Genomic DNA, 16381 nt, shown 5'->3' on the forward strand with positions numbered 1-16381 from the left:
CGCGAATCACCGTGGCAGGTCGGGGGCGAGAGGGAGTGGGGGACACCGGGGACACCTGGGCGTACGTCATGTGGGAGCACCGCTTTATTGTTGTAAGAACGCAGAATTCTGCTAGAGGGTGACCGAAGTTACGCACTACAGCTTTAAAACTGCCTTGAAATGCAAAACAACACGCACTTCAAAGCACGATTAATCACGATGAACTGTGGAAATTAATGGTGATCTTTAGACAGTCCTCATGTTTTTAAAGCAGATGTTTTCCAGAGGACCACAGTGGCTCATCTGAATGAACAATGTTTAGAATTTGTTGAGAAAATTACAAATGTGTTTTCTGAGGCCGTTTTAACCTCTGTACATCAAAATACACTACCGGTCAAAAGTTTTAGAACACCCCAATTTTTCCAGTTATTTATTGCCATTCAAGTCATTCAAGTCCAATCAGTACCTTGAAATGATACAACGGTAAGTGGTGAACCGCCAGAGGGTAAAATAAAAAGTAAGGTTACCCAAAACTGAAAAACAGAGTATATTTCTGAACAATACCGGTCAGTGAGTACAGTTTCCTTCATCATCAAAAGGAAGTCAGAAACTGGAGCAAACTTTGACAGGAAGAGGTCTGGCAGACCCAAAGCCACAACTGAATCAGAGGACAAGTTTCTGAGAGTCGATAGGCGGCTCACAGGACAACCGCTTCAAGCACAGCTTAATAGTGGTCGTAGTAAGCAAGTCTCTGTTTCAACTGTGAAGAGAAGACTTCCAGCTGCGGGTTTGACTGGACGAGTTGCAGCAAGAAAACCATTGCTGAGGCGTCAGAATAAGACAAAGAGGCTTGCCTGGGCCAAGAAACACTGCCATTTGACTACTGAAGACTGGAAAAAGGTATAATGGACTGATGAATCAAAGTTTGAAATCTTCGGTTCATCACGCAGGATCTTTGTACGGCATAGAGCAGGTGAGAGGATGCTTCCACAGTGTGTGGCTTCAACTGTCAAACATGGAGGAGGAAGTGTGATGATCTGGGGTTGTTTTGCTGGATCCAGGGTTGGTGACTTGTTCAGAGTGAGAGGCACCCTGAACCAAAACAGCTACCACAGCATGCTGCAGCGCCATGCAATGCCCTCTGGTATGCCTTCTAGTTGGTCAGGGGTTCATCTTCCAGCAAGATAATGACCCAAAACAGAAGTCCAAGCTATGCCAGAACTATCTTGTGAAAAAAGAAGAAGCTGGTAAACTTGAAAACATGGAGCGGCCAGCACAGTCTCCAGACTTAAACCCCATTGAGCTGGTTTGGGATGAAATAGACAGAAGAGTGAAAGCAAAGCAGCCCACAAGCGCCACACATTTATGGGAACTTCTGCAACAGACATGGGAAGAACTTTCTGAAGACTCTTTGATTTCTGTTGTAGAAAGAATGCCACGTGTGTGTTCAGCTGTTATATCTGCCAAAGGTGGCTACTTTGATGAGTCAACAGTTTAGGATCCGTTTTGGTCTATAAATTGATTCCATGATTTCTTTTTTTGACTCCAATTGCTTATTTGTACTATGCTTTGACGTCTGAGTGCAATGAGACATTAAACGGCATAATTTTCAGTAAAAAACACTGGAAAAGTTGGGATGTTCTAAAACTTTTGACCAGCAGTGTAAATCAAACTGATCAATGATTTCCTGTCTCCCACTGTCACAGAGGATCTGTTTAATGGAATCATACGATCATTAAAATGTTTTAGATATAGTCTCATGTGGAGGTTTTTAATAAAACGTCCATTTCAGCCAATTTGATTGAAGAAATGGATGAAAGATACTTTTTTTTTACTAAATTATTGCATTGAGATGCACTGGTGGGGCCTTTTAACTGCCAGCCAGCAGCGACAAATATCACTTCTACTCTCCAATTCACAGTCCAAGAATTAAATCTGTAAATTCCAAACTGTTGGCTTTTACTGGAAAAGTCCCGACTTTATGGCTGGCGGGAGTGGCGGAGCCAGAGAGGCAAGGAGGGAGCGATAAAGAGGCAGGGCGGAGAGCCGGAGGCCGCGGTGCCCCTTTCACTCACTTCTGAGGATGAATAATTAACATGGCTGCTGATGGCAGCGAGTGGGTCAGTGGAGGAGGAGGATGCTCTGCTTTTACTTCCATCTGCCGGCAGAGAAACCCTGAATAATTCACGACGGGTCTGAAGTGACTGCTCACACACACAGATTTCAGCCTCCATCACTTTGATGCGAGCTGCAGCGAGAAGGACGACCTCTGGAAAAAAAAAAAAAAAAAGCCGTCGTCGTGATCTTTCAGTTCTCATATCAGCCGGATTCACATTTTCCAGAGAAAAAAAGTCACATTTTCTGCAAACTGAACTCATCGTCGCTTCAACCGATTTAACGGCAAACTTTTTAACCTTCTAAAATTCCATTCCAATTGGAGGAAGAAACCAAAAGAGATGGAAAGTAGTTTAATGACAGTAAAAGAACTGGAGGAAATGCAACAAGCAGCACCTGTAAACTGATACGAATTTAAAATAAAAACTGATATGAAGCTCTTACCATCAGTCGTCTAGTTGAGTTGATGGATTATTCGCTGCAAACCAAATAATGAATCTGGTGGGTTTTTGCTCCTGTTCTGAAAAATGTTTGTTCTTCCTCTTCCTGTGACCTTTGCCCTCTAGCATATAATACCTGTGTCCAACTGCTGCCACCAAGTGTCCAAATCAGGAAACAGCAGGTAAATATTTAAATAAACTAGATAAAATTTCGAACACAGGTATAGTTAACGACTCCTGCACTCTGGTTAGAAAGGAGTTTGATCTTTGAAAACAGTGGATTTGCTCTCGACTCTGTGAACAATCAGACACGTTGTTTCCGACTCCCTGGACTCTACAGCGCCCCCTATTGAGGGTAGACCTTAAACAAACATGTCCGAGTCTCCGTGACTCAGAGTTAGCAGCCGATCCAGAAGTTCAGGTCTGGAGAAAGTCCACGTTTCTCCATCTGGTCCCCCCGCCTGCAGCAGCCGCTCCCTGATGATGCCTCCTCCATGCTGCTGGAGTTCTGAGGTCCTGGACCGGATCAGTGATGGTCTTCAGGTGGTCTGGACTGGTCCCTGGACCATTCACTAAGTGTAGAGCAGTTCTGGGGGATCCTGGTCCTCGAGGACCAAGTTCCAGAACAGATTCATCATAGCGAAGTGATTACATTCAGGTGTTTTGGAGAAGAGGAACGTTGAAAACATGCAGATCAGAGACCCTCCAGGACCAGATAAACCCACTTCTGCACTCGATATGTTTCAGAGTGATGGAATCTAACAAGCACGCTTTACTGGACCCTAAATAAAAATTAAACTAACCAGTTTTTTACTGGTATCAATGTTACAGAGACAAGCCTTAGATAACTTTCGTGTTTTCGTGGTGTTTTGAAAATGTTGTTTTCATGTCGGGCCACTAGCGGGTGCTGTTGGTCTTTTTTTTTCTTCTTTTTTTTTAATGAAACCACACATTCGGAGAGAACCAGTTAACTTGTAGTTTTTCAAACTTCTCTTTAGTTTCCTTGCATTTCTAGAATAAGCTTTGACGATATTATCTTTAGATCATTTGCAGTATATCAATGCACTGCTCCTCTATAAACGAAGGCAAAGCAGCTTTAGATTGCACAGAAATGCAAAAATGTTTAAATATATTTCATTTTGCTGCTGTTAAAAGTAGCGTGGAGATATCAGTGGTCGTCCTCTTGCGTGACAAGCTGGGAAACATGAGTAAGGTGGCACATATATGACCATGATGCAAGAGGATTTGACTTCTGGGAGGGACACAATCTTCTTATTCACGTTCACTCTGTGTGTGTGTGTGTGTGTGTGTGTGTGTGTGTGTGTGTGTGTGTGTGTGTGTGTGTGTGTGTGTGTGTGTGTGTGTGTGTGTGTGTGTGTGTGTGTGTGCGTGTCTGCCCCCCCTGACCCACTGTAATCCTGCGGTCTGCACTGTAATCCACACACACACACACACACACACACTCACTCACACACACAGTTCAGGATCAGCGTCGGCAGCAGACTCGGGTCTAACGACAGAGACAATCGTCCATCTAACCTCCAGAGACAGGAACCACAGAGGAAGTCTGTAAATACACATTCATGTTTATTACCGTTTACTATTTACATAAGACTATAGCTCGTTTTAGACATAGACTTTCCATTAAAACATTCATTTTTTTTTCCTCAACATAAATCTTTTTCTTGTCAAAAGAAGAAAAAAAAAAAAACAGAAAAACTTCATATCCAATAGTAACAACTGTACAAAGACAGTCTGGTAATTACAATAATTTACTTAAAAAGGGTTTGTATTTTCTTCAATGCAAATGATGAGACGACAGAAATCCATCACGATGAGTTTGAGCTTCTCCTCCCTCCAGTGACTACAGCTTGTATGTACATGCACTAAAGTGCTAGTGTTCAAAAGGCATGCAAATATTTCACTTATATTTGTACATCTGCCTTCCAAAGTATGCATAAGGTTGTCGTCGCCCTTCGTCCTACATGTCGACAGTCGGACATTCGTAAAAATGGAAATAAAAATGACATCAAGTGTCTGCTTCAGACCCGGTGAAGCACGACTGGCTTTTTTTCTTTGTTTGTTTCATTTTCCCAAAGTTTTAAACTTGGCAAAAAGAAGGGTGGACGCGAGGAGGACTGGACGAAGAAGACACGTTAAAAAAAAAAAAAAAAATGTAAACAGGTGTGAGTAGAGGTGCGAAACCGATGAGGACAGACATGGAGCGGCGAGGAACTCAGGTTCAGGCACCTCTGATGGAAACGTCACGTTCACGTGGTTCTGGGTGGTTTTACAGTACATCTCATGTTCTCGATGGTCAGCTGGTGCTACTGGGTGGATCCGGCCCCCCCTCCAGGCCCGAAGGAGTCTCTGGATCCGGGAAGGGGGGCGGCGGCTCTGAGGTACTGAGGGTGAGAGGAGGTAGAGCGTGGCGGCGTCACGCCGGCTCCTCGCCCTCCAGGATGGGCCTCCGGTGTCCGGGCGGGGGGAAGGTGAACCTCCTCCTGGAGGTCCCGCTCCACCTGGGGGAGGAGGAGGGGGAGCGGGCCGCCCAGCGGGACGGGGGCCGGCGGTTGGCCGGGCGGGCCGGTCTGAGGAAGCAGGAGTCCAGGGGAGGAGCCACCGGAGAGCGAGGGAGGTCCTGAGGACGAGAGGAGGCTGTCAGCGAGGAGGAGGAGGGAAGAGGAAGAGGAAGAGGAGGAGGAGGAGGTCTGCAGGTGTTTAAAACCAGGTGAGACAAACTGAGAAAAAAATAGACAAAAAGAGAAAAGTGAAGACTCCACAAACCAAAGTGAAGAATAATGCCAAAAGAACAATGCAGGAAGATGAAGAACTTGAGGCTGAGGCTTCAACTGAGGCCCCGTTTCCACGACGACGTGAAGACTTTTCGTTTCATGTTCACACAGAAACATTTTGAAACATGGTGTCTGTTGACACAGAGAGGCTGGAAACAATGTAATGAGCCTGTCGGGCCACTAGTTGCCGCTGCTGTTTGTTTTAGTGATGAAACCACACACACACACACACACACACAGACGCACACAGACACACACTGCAGAGAACAAAAAGTTCTAAACATTAACACTGGAAAACACGGACGCTGGTATATCCGCTGTCTGTGTTGGAAATGTGTTGCCAGTGGCTGAGCAGCGTCGAGGTGTAAACAGACACCTGAAACACAACAGCAGTTTTGTGTTTTCACTAGAAAACGCTGCCGTGTGAACTTATTTTTTGCGTCTGCCTCTGGCAAGGAGCCCAGGGTCGACATTTTAGTGATAACCTTCTGCCACAGAATTTTCCGCGTGAATTGGAACAGCACCACAAAAGTCACATCAAAACGTGTGGAAAATTCCGGAGCGGCGCGCTCTGACTTTTCTCAGTGTTCTGGCAAATAAATTCCGAGAAAATTCTCAAAAAAACGGGCATTTTCCCCCCATACAAGCGGATAAGAGCCGACTGAAACAGAAGAAAAACAATCATTCCTAAACAAGTCCGACGTGCCTGGCTATACTTTCACTTACAGACGTTATTAAAATATCAAAACGTTGGCATTTTTATCCTCTATCCAGATGTGAAAAGCTCATTTCAAGATCTTCTGCCAAATTTAAACTGTGAGCTTTCAGGTGTGGTAAGAATTTCAGTCGTTTTTGGAGTTTGTAATGGGAGAGGGTGAGAGAGGGAGAAGCTCTCCATTTAAACCGAAAATAAAATTCCTTCTCTCGTTCCCACGGCCACATTTCTGGCTCAATCTTCACAAATTATACATCAAAATGTAGGGATTTCCATTGTGATTCTCACAATACTTTCATTTTGTCTCTCTCTGAAACGGTTCTCTCTCCAGATGCATTTGTTTGAGGAGAGTGCGGAATTTTCTCCCATCCACTCCAGTGCATTTTGGAGAGAGACTTTCTCGCTGAAATCCAAAACCTGGCACATTTTTACAAACTCGCTGTGGCTCTATGGATGATCCTACAAACATGAAAATTTCAGGATAATTCCATGAAAGGCTTCTCACACTCACAGTATTTTTTTTTCTTCCAGTTTTAACTCTCAGTTCTTGAGAAACAACATTTCTTCAGCCATAGAAACTGGATGAAAAACTGCCGATTCCCTGTCATGGCTGCTGAGTGCAGCTGGTCTCCATGGCAACACACACACCTGCTGACTCTGTCACGGCTGATCTCAGGTCAGAGTTCACAGTGAATATGGACGGGTTATACAAACACACACACGTTCACACACTCTTGGCAGCAGCTGGCAGGCACAACATTAAATTTCCTCTGGAATTTACTAGTTCTTACTATTGATTGTTCTTTGTTTCTGTTTTAAAGAGCTTGTAAAAAGAGTCTACAATTCTACAATTTTATTTAGCAGACGCTTTTGTCCAAGGCGACTCGACCAGTGTTGTACGTCACGACGAGTCATTCCATTTTATCAGGTTCTCCCTACTTCCTTTCACACACACGAGAAAGGAGACTTGTTACATATTTTGATGTTATTTTTTCCGTACTTGTTTTCCTTCTTCATTTATTTGTTGAATGATTATTTGGTTTTTCCATGTTCATAATAAACCATCACTGTTCGGCTAATCCCTTCAGTTTCCTGAAGCTCAAAGAATCCTTTCAGTGTGGATTCAGCCTGCAGGTGCAACTGATTCAGGTCTTGATCTTTCGCTGTGGCTCTTAAAGCTTCTATCGAAACTCAAATAATCATCAGGCGATGGATCTGATCAGTATTGGCGGGGACCTGCAGCACATCAGCAAACACACTGAACTCATCGAAAAGTTGCCCCGATGCACCATCACCGTAACCAAACACACAGCCTCAAACGACCCTCAGAGATATCCTAATTATGGGGAGGAGGAATGATTTTACAATCATTTTTTTAATATTTTCAGGATCAGTAAACCTGACAGTGCTTTAAAAAATAATGCAGCGCGAGCCGGAGAAGTCCGACGCTTCAAAGAAGTTAAAGAAGTGTTTAATCCCAAAGTGGACTCCTTTTGATCTCACATTATCAATACATGCTGGTTCATCCTGTTTACGTCAAAGTGAACTTAGTGCTCAAAGAAAAAAGTGGACGAAGGTTTCAGGACGACTGAACCAACCGTCACGCTGCTTTATAAATAGACCATCTGCTGGAGGTAGATTCCAGCTGAGGGACGAGTGCAAAGCAATAGTCCTCTAAAAATACATGAGCAGAGGATGAAATGGAGGAGAAATAATTCACGGGGATGAATGAACCGATGGATGGACGGATGGATAGATGGACAGACCGATGGATGGATGGATGGATAGATGGATGACCTGCAGGAGGTTCTTCACCAACAGGTAGAAAACCGAGACGGCAATACGGCGGAAACAGGATTAATTCAGGATTTCCTCGCAGACACCGATACTTCACACCACACGGAGCTCATGCAGCGATAAAACACACAAGAAGAGGAGCGACAGAAAACAACAGCTTCACGCGACTGCTGGTCAGGAGATCCTGAAAGAAAAATCCACCTCAAAACAGAGCCGATGTCTTAAAACACAGATGATGAACGTTTCGAGTGTTTTATACTCGACTAACAGCACCAACTAGTGGCCCGACAGGAAAACCAGGAAAACTATGTCTTTTCCAGTGTTTCTGAAACGCCGCTGTGTAAACGTGAAACTATTCTAAGACAAAAATGTGTTTTCACAAGACAGCTTCTTAAAACTTCAATCATCTGTGCAAAAAAAAAATGTATCTGAAGGTAGATTTTTCTTCCATGCATGCAGAATATGGATGAAAATATTGAGTTAATTTCTCCACCAAAGAGCAAAGCACAGGAGAGGTGATGGATCTTCAGGGTTAATCTTGTGGAGAGCTGGTTAGAGTGAGAGGAAATGAAGAAGAACCGGGGAAAGGGGAGAGAGAGCGGAGACCGCCACAGTCCGCATGGTGATATGAGGTGGAGGACCTGGTGGGAACACACAGCGTTAGAGTCCGGCGAGACCGCATGAAGACCAGGCAGACCACAACCGACCCGGGGCCGAGCGGAAACGGCTGAAACCGGCTCACAAACCGTCCCCGGTCCAGACGCAACGTGAAGACTCTGTGGTGAACGCGCTTTAAAGGACCGTTCTGCTGTTTTTTTATTCACTCATTAACTGTGGCTTCAAAAAGCATCGATATCCCCTGAAATTCTCCAGGTTTTCACACATTACGATTTAAATGTATTCTATTGGGATTTCATGTCCAACAAAACGAGAATCGGAAGGAAAATGAGTCAAGGTTTTACCATTATACATATATATATATATATATATATATATATATATATATATATATATATATATAATTTTTATATATAATTTTTTTTTCTAATAAAAACTGAAAATAGTGCAAAAGTATTTGTCCCTCTAAATAAAATCTGTCTTCAGGTGTGTCAAACATAAGGTCTGTGGGCCAAAACTGGGCCGTGGGGGGCTCCAAAAATTAAAAATTTCAAAGAAAGTATTGATTTTACAGAAAATCTGAAATAACAGCTGGATCTGGGCTCAAAGTAACGCCACAGATGTTCTGCACATGTACATTAATGTTTGCGTATAATTTGCATATAAGTAAAAAAACTTGATTGACAAATAAAAACTGTGAAATGATGTGCAAAACTGAAATTGTGAGTAGACAGTCATTAGCAGATGCAAAATATTTGTGGCATTATATTGAGCCCATAGACAGAGCTCTGCTCAGAGCAGACCAGAACTAAAGAAAACCAGCTCTGCTCATGACCCTGAACACACCGCCCCACTGTGAGGCACGGTGGAGGCAGCATCATGCTGTGTGGAGGCTGCTCACAGCGGATGGAGGATGCTGTGCGGTTCTGTCACATTAAATAATGTAATGTGGTTGTAATGTGACTGAAAGTGGAAAAGTTCAAGAGGGATCAATACTTCATGAAGCTACCGTTCACTCTGAATGACGATCACCACAAAATGTCTCCCCAGGTATGAAAATCCACTTTAAACTCACATTAGGTACACGATTCAGGTTATAATGTACTACAGGAATAAATAATTGAAAATAAAAGCTGGGGTTTTCAACCACACTAAAATTATTTTCACAATTTAGCCTTTTTTTTTAATTAAAATAACTGAATACCAGCAGAGTTCAGGAGTGATTGCACCGGCTTTCAAATCCCACAAAGCTTTGATATGAAACACTTTCTCAATCTCTTTCTCTTGATAATCCATCCAGACTTCTCCTGTAATCTGGATTAAACTTTAAAAGCTAAACTTTCTGTTCCCGGAGTCAGTTTGTAGTTTATGAACGGATGAAGGGAAAACTGTACCAATCAATAAAATCTGAACAGTTTTCTTGGCTAAAACCCAAAAATGGTTTTGACAGTAATGTGTGTGGTTCATGGCTCATGGGGGGGGGGGGGGGGGGGGGGCGACATGCCAAAACACCAGGACGGTCCTTTAAAAACAAACACACACACGAAGAGGTGAGCAGGCATGCACGTATCAACACCACAACACGCCGATGGCTTCACACACGGTCACGCCGCCGCCCTGTGAGGCATGCATGGATGGAAAGAGGGGGGCGGGGGGTGGGGGGGTGGGGGGGGCTCTGTGGACTGTGAGGTGAGAGGTCCCTGTAGGGGGTGAAGCCACCGCCACCCGGAGGCCGTGGAGTAGGAGGAGGAGGAGGAGGAGGAGGAGGAACTTACATCGCAGAGACAGGAAGAGTTACAGTCCCCAAGGAGTTGTTAGTATGACAGTGTGGTTCTGGATCGGAGGAGGAGGGGGGGGGGATACGGGGGGGGACAGATAGAGTGGGACAAGTTAGCCGGAGGAAAAGAGGAGACACACGGTAAGCTGGGCAAGTCGGAGCGGGGAGTCGGGAGGCTGAATTCACACACACACTCACTTCGGACCTGGAAGAGACACAATGCAGCTCTGAGAGGAGGAGAACGCACATCTGGGCCCGGCGACAGCGGCAGTGCACATCTGTACACCTCCATTTGCCAGGGATCAATACAACTGATATGTGTTACTGAGAGCGTGGATGGAACGCTGCGGCAGTCCTGAGGAGCTGCCGTTCTCGGGTCATCCGTTTCGATTTTTCTTTCATTTATATCTTGAAGCTGCTTCGTAATCTGGCGCCATAAAGAACCAGCTGACCGCTTCTCCTGGGTTTTGTAGTGAAAGGAAGACATCATGCGTCTGACTGCTGGCAGAAACACCTCAGCTCCACGTCTTTCACGCTACTTTCACAATTTCACACAGTCAAAGGCGCGTAGAGCCTGTTTTACATGTGTTGTAGCAACATTTTATATGTTTTTAGATACTTTTTTATGTATTAAAGAGTGTTTATCAAATGAAAAAGATTCCTCATGTTTATAACGTCTTGTTCTCTGCAGCGTGCGTGTGGTTTCATTATAAAAACACCCAACAGCACCCACTAGTGGACCGGCAGGTCGACTACATCGCTTTCAGAGTATCTGCCGTTGCCGTGGAAACGGTCACCACTAAGGAACGTGTTTCCACAGGAAACGTGGAATTACCGTGTGCTGAAGGGGCGGTGGGGAAGGCACTGAGCAGCTCTCCAGGTTTACAGGGAACAGATCAAATCACTACAAAAACTAGAAGCACTTAAAAGTCTGGTTGACCGTTTAATTGGAGCCTGTGGATAATGAATAATTATGCAGCTTCGCAAATGGGATGCCGCTCGGTATGTAGCGGAGAGATCATTAATTCCCCTTCTTCAGTTATCAGGCACATAAATCAGATCGCAGAGAGAGCTAAAGCACAGAAGAAGAAGAAGAAGAAGAAGAGGAAGAAGCTACAGAGGAATCAGGACTGCAGAGGAGAAAACAGGCCGAAGAGGAAATCTTAAAGAGCGTCTGCCGTAAACAGAGAAAAGTTAAATATTTTAACGTTACCATTGCATCAGTCAGAGCTTTTCGATCTGAGAAAAAAGCATCAACATTTCAGTGGTTGTGCAAATTACATGTTAGCTGCTGTGTTTTTTTTTTTCGTTGTTTTCTCTGATTGTCACTACGAGGGCGAATCCGTGGAGCCGTCAGCGTGTCAGGAAACACGGGCCAAAGATCAAATGCGAGATGAAGCGACCGATCCGGTGCGTCTGTGTGTTTACCTCCATACATCCGGGCTGCGCTCGGTCCGAGTCGGCCGGCCTGCCGCCGCCGGCGCCGCCGGCGGGCGCCCCGGCCTGCAGCCTCCTCTCCTCCCTGAAGCTCTGCTCCTGCAGCTTCTTGTTCAGGATGCGCGCGGCGTTCTCGGCCAGCGTGTATCCCGGCGGCGCCGATAGGTCCTGCCGTATGCTGACCACCTCCGCGTTTCTGTCGCCCTGCGTCTCCACGATCAGCTGCACGGGGCTGGGCGAGCGGCCCCTGGCGGCCCGCTGGCACTCGGCGGCGGCGCCGTGGGCCGGGCTGGGCTCGGTGGTGGGCGGCGGCGTGGGCCGGGAGCGGCTGGGCGACTTGTTGAACTTCTGCATGGAGTCGTAGACCACCGGCGTGTGGTCGATGATGTTGAAGAGGCTGGACAGGCCGTCGTTGATGGTGGTGTGCACCGGGCTGTCCCGGGTGGTGGTGGAGCGCGCCCACGCCGACTCGCTGTTGCCCTTCTGCGGCGTGGTGGGCGTGGGGGCGCGGCTGTTGTTGGGGAGGTCGTTCTTGTTGGACGTGGACAGCTTGCGCTGGAGCTTGGGCGAGCCGTACTTGGGCGAGCAGCAGGGCCGCTCGAACTTGCTCTGGACCACCGGGGAGTACTGGACCTTCCTGGTGCTGCGGGACGGGGACGAGATGGGCGTGCCGCCGCCCTTCGGGGTGAGGCAGCGGTGGGGGCTGCTGGTCAGGTTCCTCAGCAGGTCCGTCTGCAGCCCCACGCTGATGGTCTGGGTGGTCTGGGTGCCTCGCGTGGTGAACCCGTTGGTCTGGCAGGCCGTGTCCCGGACGGCGGGCCCCGGGGGGGAGCGGATGGCGTTCCTCACGGAGATGGCCACCTCCTTCATGTCGTCGCTCATGTTCCTGGAGAGCTGCAGCTCCAGGGACGAGGCGTAGCCCACCGTGGGGCAGATGGGGGACTGGCTCGGAGAAGTCCTCAGCCCCCCTCCCTCCAGAAGACAAGGCCACCTGGTGCTGCCGAAGACCTCGTCGGGCCCGCCGACCCCCACCCCCGCCTCGCCGCCACTGCCGCCGCCCCGCGCTTTGGTCCCCTTGGCGTACAGAAAGTCCGGGTCTTGGGCAGTGGTGCGCTCGGCCCCCCCCGGCCTGGTGGGGCTGTGGAGGATGTGGACCCCGTAGTGCTCCAGTCCCACCCCGGCGGCCCCGGCCCCGTTGCCCCTCAGCGGCGACTTGTGGCAGTGCTCCGGGCTGCTCAGGGTGCTGGTGGTCAGGGTGGCGCTGGTGGTCAGGAACCAGGAGGCTGGCTGGAATGGATCGGGGACGGGTTCCCCCTCCCGGACCGGACCGGGGCCCGGGGCCGACGGGGGGAAGTCCCAGCCCTTGTTGTTGAACTCCTCGATGTACTTGAGGTCGTCCGGAGAAAGAGGCGGCGTGATGTCGTCCTGGCCGGGGTCGCCGGGTCGAGTCTTGTCGGGGAGGAACGGCGAGCTGTCCATCAACCGCTGGAAGTCACTCATGGAGCAGACCGACTTCGCTCTGCAGGACACACACACACACACACACACACACACACACACACACACACACACACACACACACACACACACACACACACACACACACACACACACACACACACACACACACACACACACACACACACACACACACACACACACACACACACACACACACACACACACACACACACACACACACACACACACACACACGCATTTAAAATGAAGTGAAATTCACACCAAAGGTCACAGAAGTCTCCAGCCATCGTCCTTGTTACTGAAGAAGCCAATCTGCTTCTGTTGATGGTTCAAAACATCATCTTTCAAAGCGACTCCGTCTTTTTTAATAGTTTATAACGGCCTGAATTATTTAACTATATTGTGACCTAAATCTTCCCAAATACTCCACCAGGAGGAAAATCTCTGCCACGCCAAGGAGCTTGAGACTGAACTCCACAGCAGAGCTGAACAATCAGTAGCCGATCGGACGAACTGCCTCACCGGAGCAGACTTCCTCCTTCCCTCATGTCCTCCTCCGGGAACGCAGCAGTTCCTTCGTTCTCCGAAAGCTCGTTCAGGGCCTGAAATACACAAAATAAACGACATGTGAAGTGATAAAACGAAGAAAGGCTTCATTGAATGGATTCTGGCTCTCTCAGCTCCAGCTCCAGAGAGCAAGGAGATTTATCTTCTAACATGGGGCATCTTTGTTTTTTGTTTTTTTTTTTAAGCTTTTCAACGTTAATGTTTAAGTTTTTAAGGGTATTTCATTGGGGAGTTCAGACATGAAAATAGCAAAATACCATAAAAGACGATATGAAAATTAACACAAATACACACTATTTATTTATAATAAAACCTGCAGAAAATATGCAAAACTGGTCCAAATTGCACATATTGGCTGCAATCAAGCCTCTTGTGGGCCGGTTTTGGCCCACGAGTCTTATGTTTAACACTCCTGACTCAGATCAAAAAGAAAAAGTTTAGATGAAAAAGCTGAAATAATTCAGACTTTTAATATTTTTATTTGTAAAAGTCATAAAAATGAAGAGTGCAGTACTTCCCATTCATCAATTTTAAAGGAAAATATCATAAATATATCAAAAAAGACACCGTTTTTTTAAAGAATTGTACATTTTAAGTGATAAAACTGTATTTTTAAGGCTTTCCTGACTTTACTGAGCAGTCTAGATGTCTAGGCCGAGAGATGCTGACCTACTCATGAAGCCTCTCGTTTCCTCTCCGTCACGCCACACTGACCTCCTTCATGCAGGGGAACCTCTTCTCGCTCTCCAGCCTGCAGGGGGGGGGCACCTCCAGCCCGCCCAGGGGGTCCAGCGTCAGCGCGTCCAGGAACAGGTTCTCGGCGGGGCCCTTCAGCCGCGTGGCGGCGCCCTGCTCCTCCAGCATGGCGTCCGAGTCGGAGTGGGAGCGCGTGGGCGGCGGCGGCGGGGCGGGGGTGGACGTGCAGGGGGAGCGGGGGGCCCGCGGCGAGCGGGGGGGCGAGAAGCCTCCTCTGTGGTCCTCGCCTCGACGGGAGTTCAGCTCTCTCTGCATCTGGACGGAGGAGGAAGCGGAGTGAACGCCGTTGTCATGGGAACGGGGCCTTATACTGATCATCAGTCCACATGGAGAACATGCAGACTCACAGAAAGCACTGGGACCTCACATTACTGCAGTTTAATCAAACTGACTGGAGGAAGAACAGAAAACTCTCCGTCTTCACGCTGCTGCATCGCTGCATAAAGCATCTCTGCTTCCCGCTTCCCGCCGCGCGGCGGCGTTCGGCGCCGCGTCAGCAGTTTTCCCCTCCGGAGCCGGAACGCGTGAAGAAGAGCTCACGAGGCGTCACGGCGTGACGTCCGGAGACACAAACATGCTGCAGTAACGCCACGGCTGCTCCGACCGCACGGCTCAAGAGCACATCAATAATTCAGCCGACGCCGGATGAGCGAAAGCAAACGCCGGAGGAGAGAATCGGCCCGAGAGGAGAGACACTCCGCCACTTCCTCGCTTCATCCTGACTGTGGATTCACTCCATCTCCTCACATCACGTTCTGCTCTTCCCGCTGGACCGATATCACGTCCTCACACAGATTAAATACAATTATTCCATACACTACACCGTCTTTGCAAAGGAGGTTCTGACTTTCATTTTTCTAAATAAATCCCATCATGCCTCTCTTCTCATCCGTGTGAAAAAAGGCCGTAAAAATGAACCTGAATCAGGGGCGTCGAACACATTTTAGATCAGCCTAACTTCATTTTGAGAGGATACGTCACCAAAGTGTCGATATTCTCACAAAATGCAAATAATTGCTGCAGAAAATGACTCAACATGAGGCCAATTTGATCCTCAATGTTTTCTTTGAAATCTTGTTATTATTTGATTTGTGTTTTGGCCAGATTAGAGCTCCGTGAGGGCCGGTTTTGGCCCACGGGCCTTATGTTTGACACTTCCTTTTTTTTTTTTTTTTTTTTTTTTTTAGTTTGAACTTCGTTCTGGAGCTTGTGAACGTGTGAAAATCTCCAGAACAGTCCAGCTCCTCCTCCTCCTCCTCCTCCTCCTCCTCCTCCGCCTCACCCTCTCCATCTTGCGGTGCAGCTCCCTCATGCTGCCGTCCCACTCCTGCCGCTCGCGGTCGAAGCGCTCCAGCAGCTCCGCCCTCTCGCGGCTCCACCTCTTCTCGCCGTGCTGCAGCTTCCAGCGCAGGTCCAGCGACGTGCTGTGGCTCTCCGCCAGCAGGCGCCGCTGCTCCTCGCGCTCCTGCTTCAGGGCCCGGCCGGGGTCGGCGGCCGGACCCCCGGATCCTCCCTGAGCTTCTCCTCGCACCTTCGACCGCTGCTCTTCCTCCTCCTCCTCCTCCTCCTCCTCCCCCAGCTGCTCAAACCACAAACACACCGAGACGGGAACATTCTGTCAGTAATCTACTGTCAAACACATTTTAGTTCAGCGGCCAGAAACAGTGAAACAGTGTCATGATGACAATAAAATTTTAACTTTAATGATGATTTTAAAGTTGCAAAATACTGTGAAACGTCCAAAAAACACAATCGAATGTTCAAAAATTCAATGTCTCCTTTAAAGTTTTTCCCATTTGCTTGGTTTGGCCAGATTTGTGCCCCAAGCGGGCCGGTTTTGGCCCACGAACCTTATGTTTGATGCATCAGCACATACAGAAAAGCACGATAAAGTGCTTCTACT

The 16381-nt window shown here is 47.7% G+C and overlaps 1 protein-coding gene across 1 annotated transcript in view; it reads right to left on the reverse strand.

Moving 5' to 3' along the window:
* Nucleotides 1-4702: 4702 nt before the first annotated feature.
* LOC115405295 (microtubule cross-linking factor 1-like) overlaps nt 4703-16381 on the reverse strand; it is a 44434-nt gene continuing 32755 nt past the window's right edge. The window contains exons 11-15 of the mRNA XM_030114830.1: nt 15761-16057; nt 14437-14733; nt 13678-13757; nt 11665-13192; nt 4703-5175 (exon numbers count right to left, since the gene is read on the reverse strand). Of these exons, the coding sequence (XP_029970690.1) occupies nt 4972-5175; nt 11665-13192; nt 13678-13757; nt 14437-14733; nt 15761-16057 (2406 nt within the window). The 3' untranslated portion in view covers nt 4703-4971. The remainder of the gene's footprint in view (nt 5176-11664; nt 13193-13677; nt 13758-14436; nt 14734-15760; nt 16058-16381) is intronic.

This window comes from Salarias fasciatus, chromosome 18 (assembly GCF_902148845.1).
Source record: "Salarias fasciatus chromosome 18, fSalaFa1.1, whole genome shotgun sequence".
NCBI lineage: Eukaryota > Metazoa > Chordata > Actinopteri > Blenniiformes > Blenniidae > Salarias > Salarias fasciatus.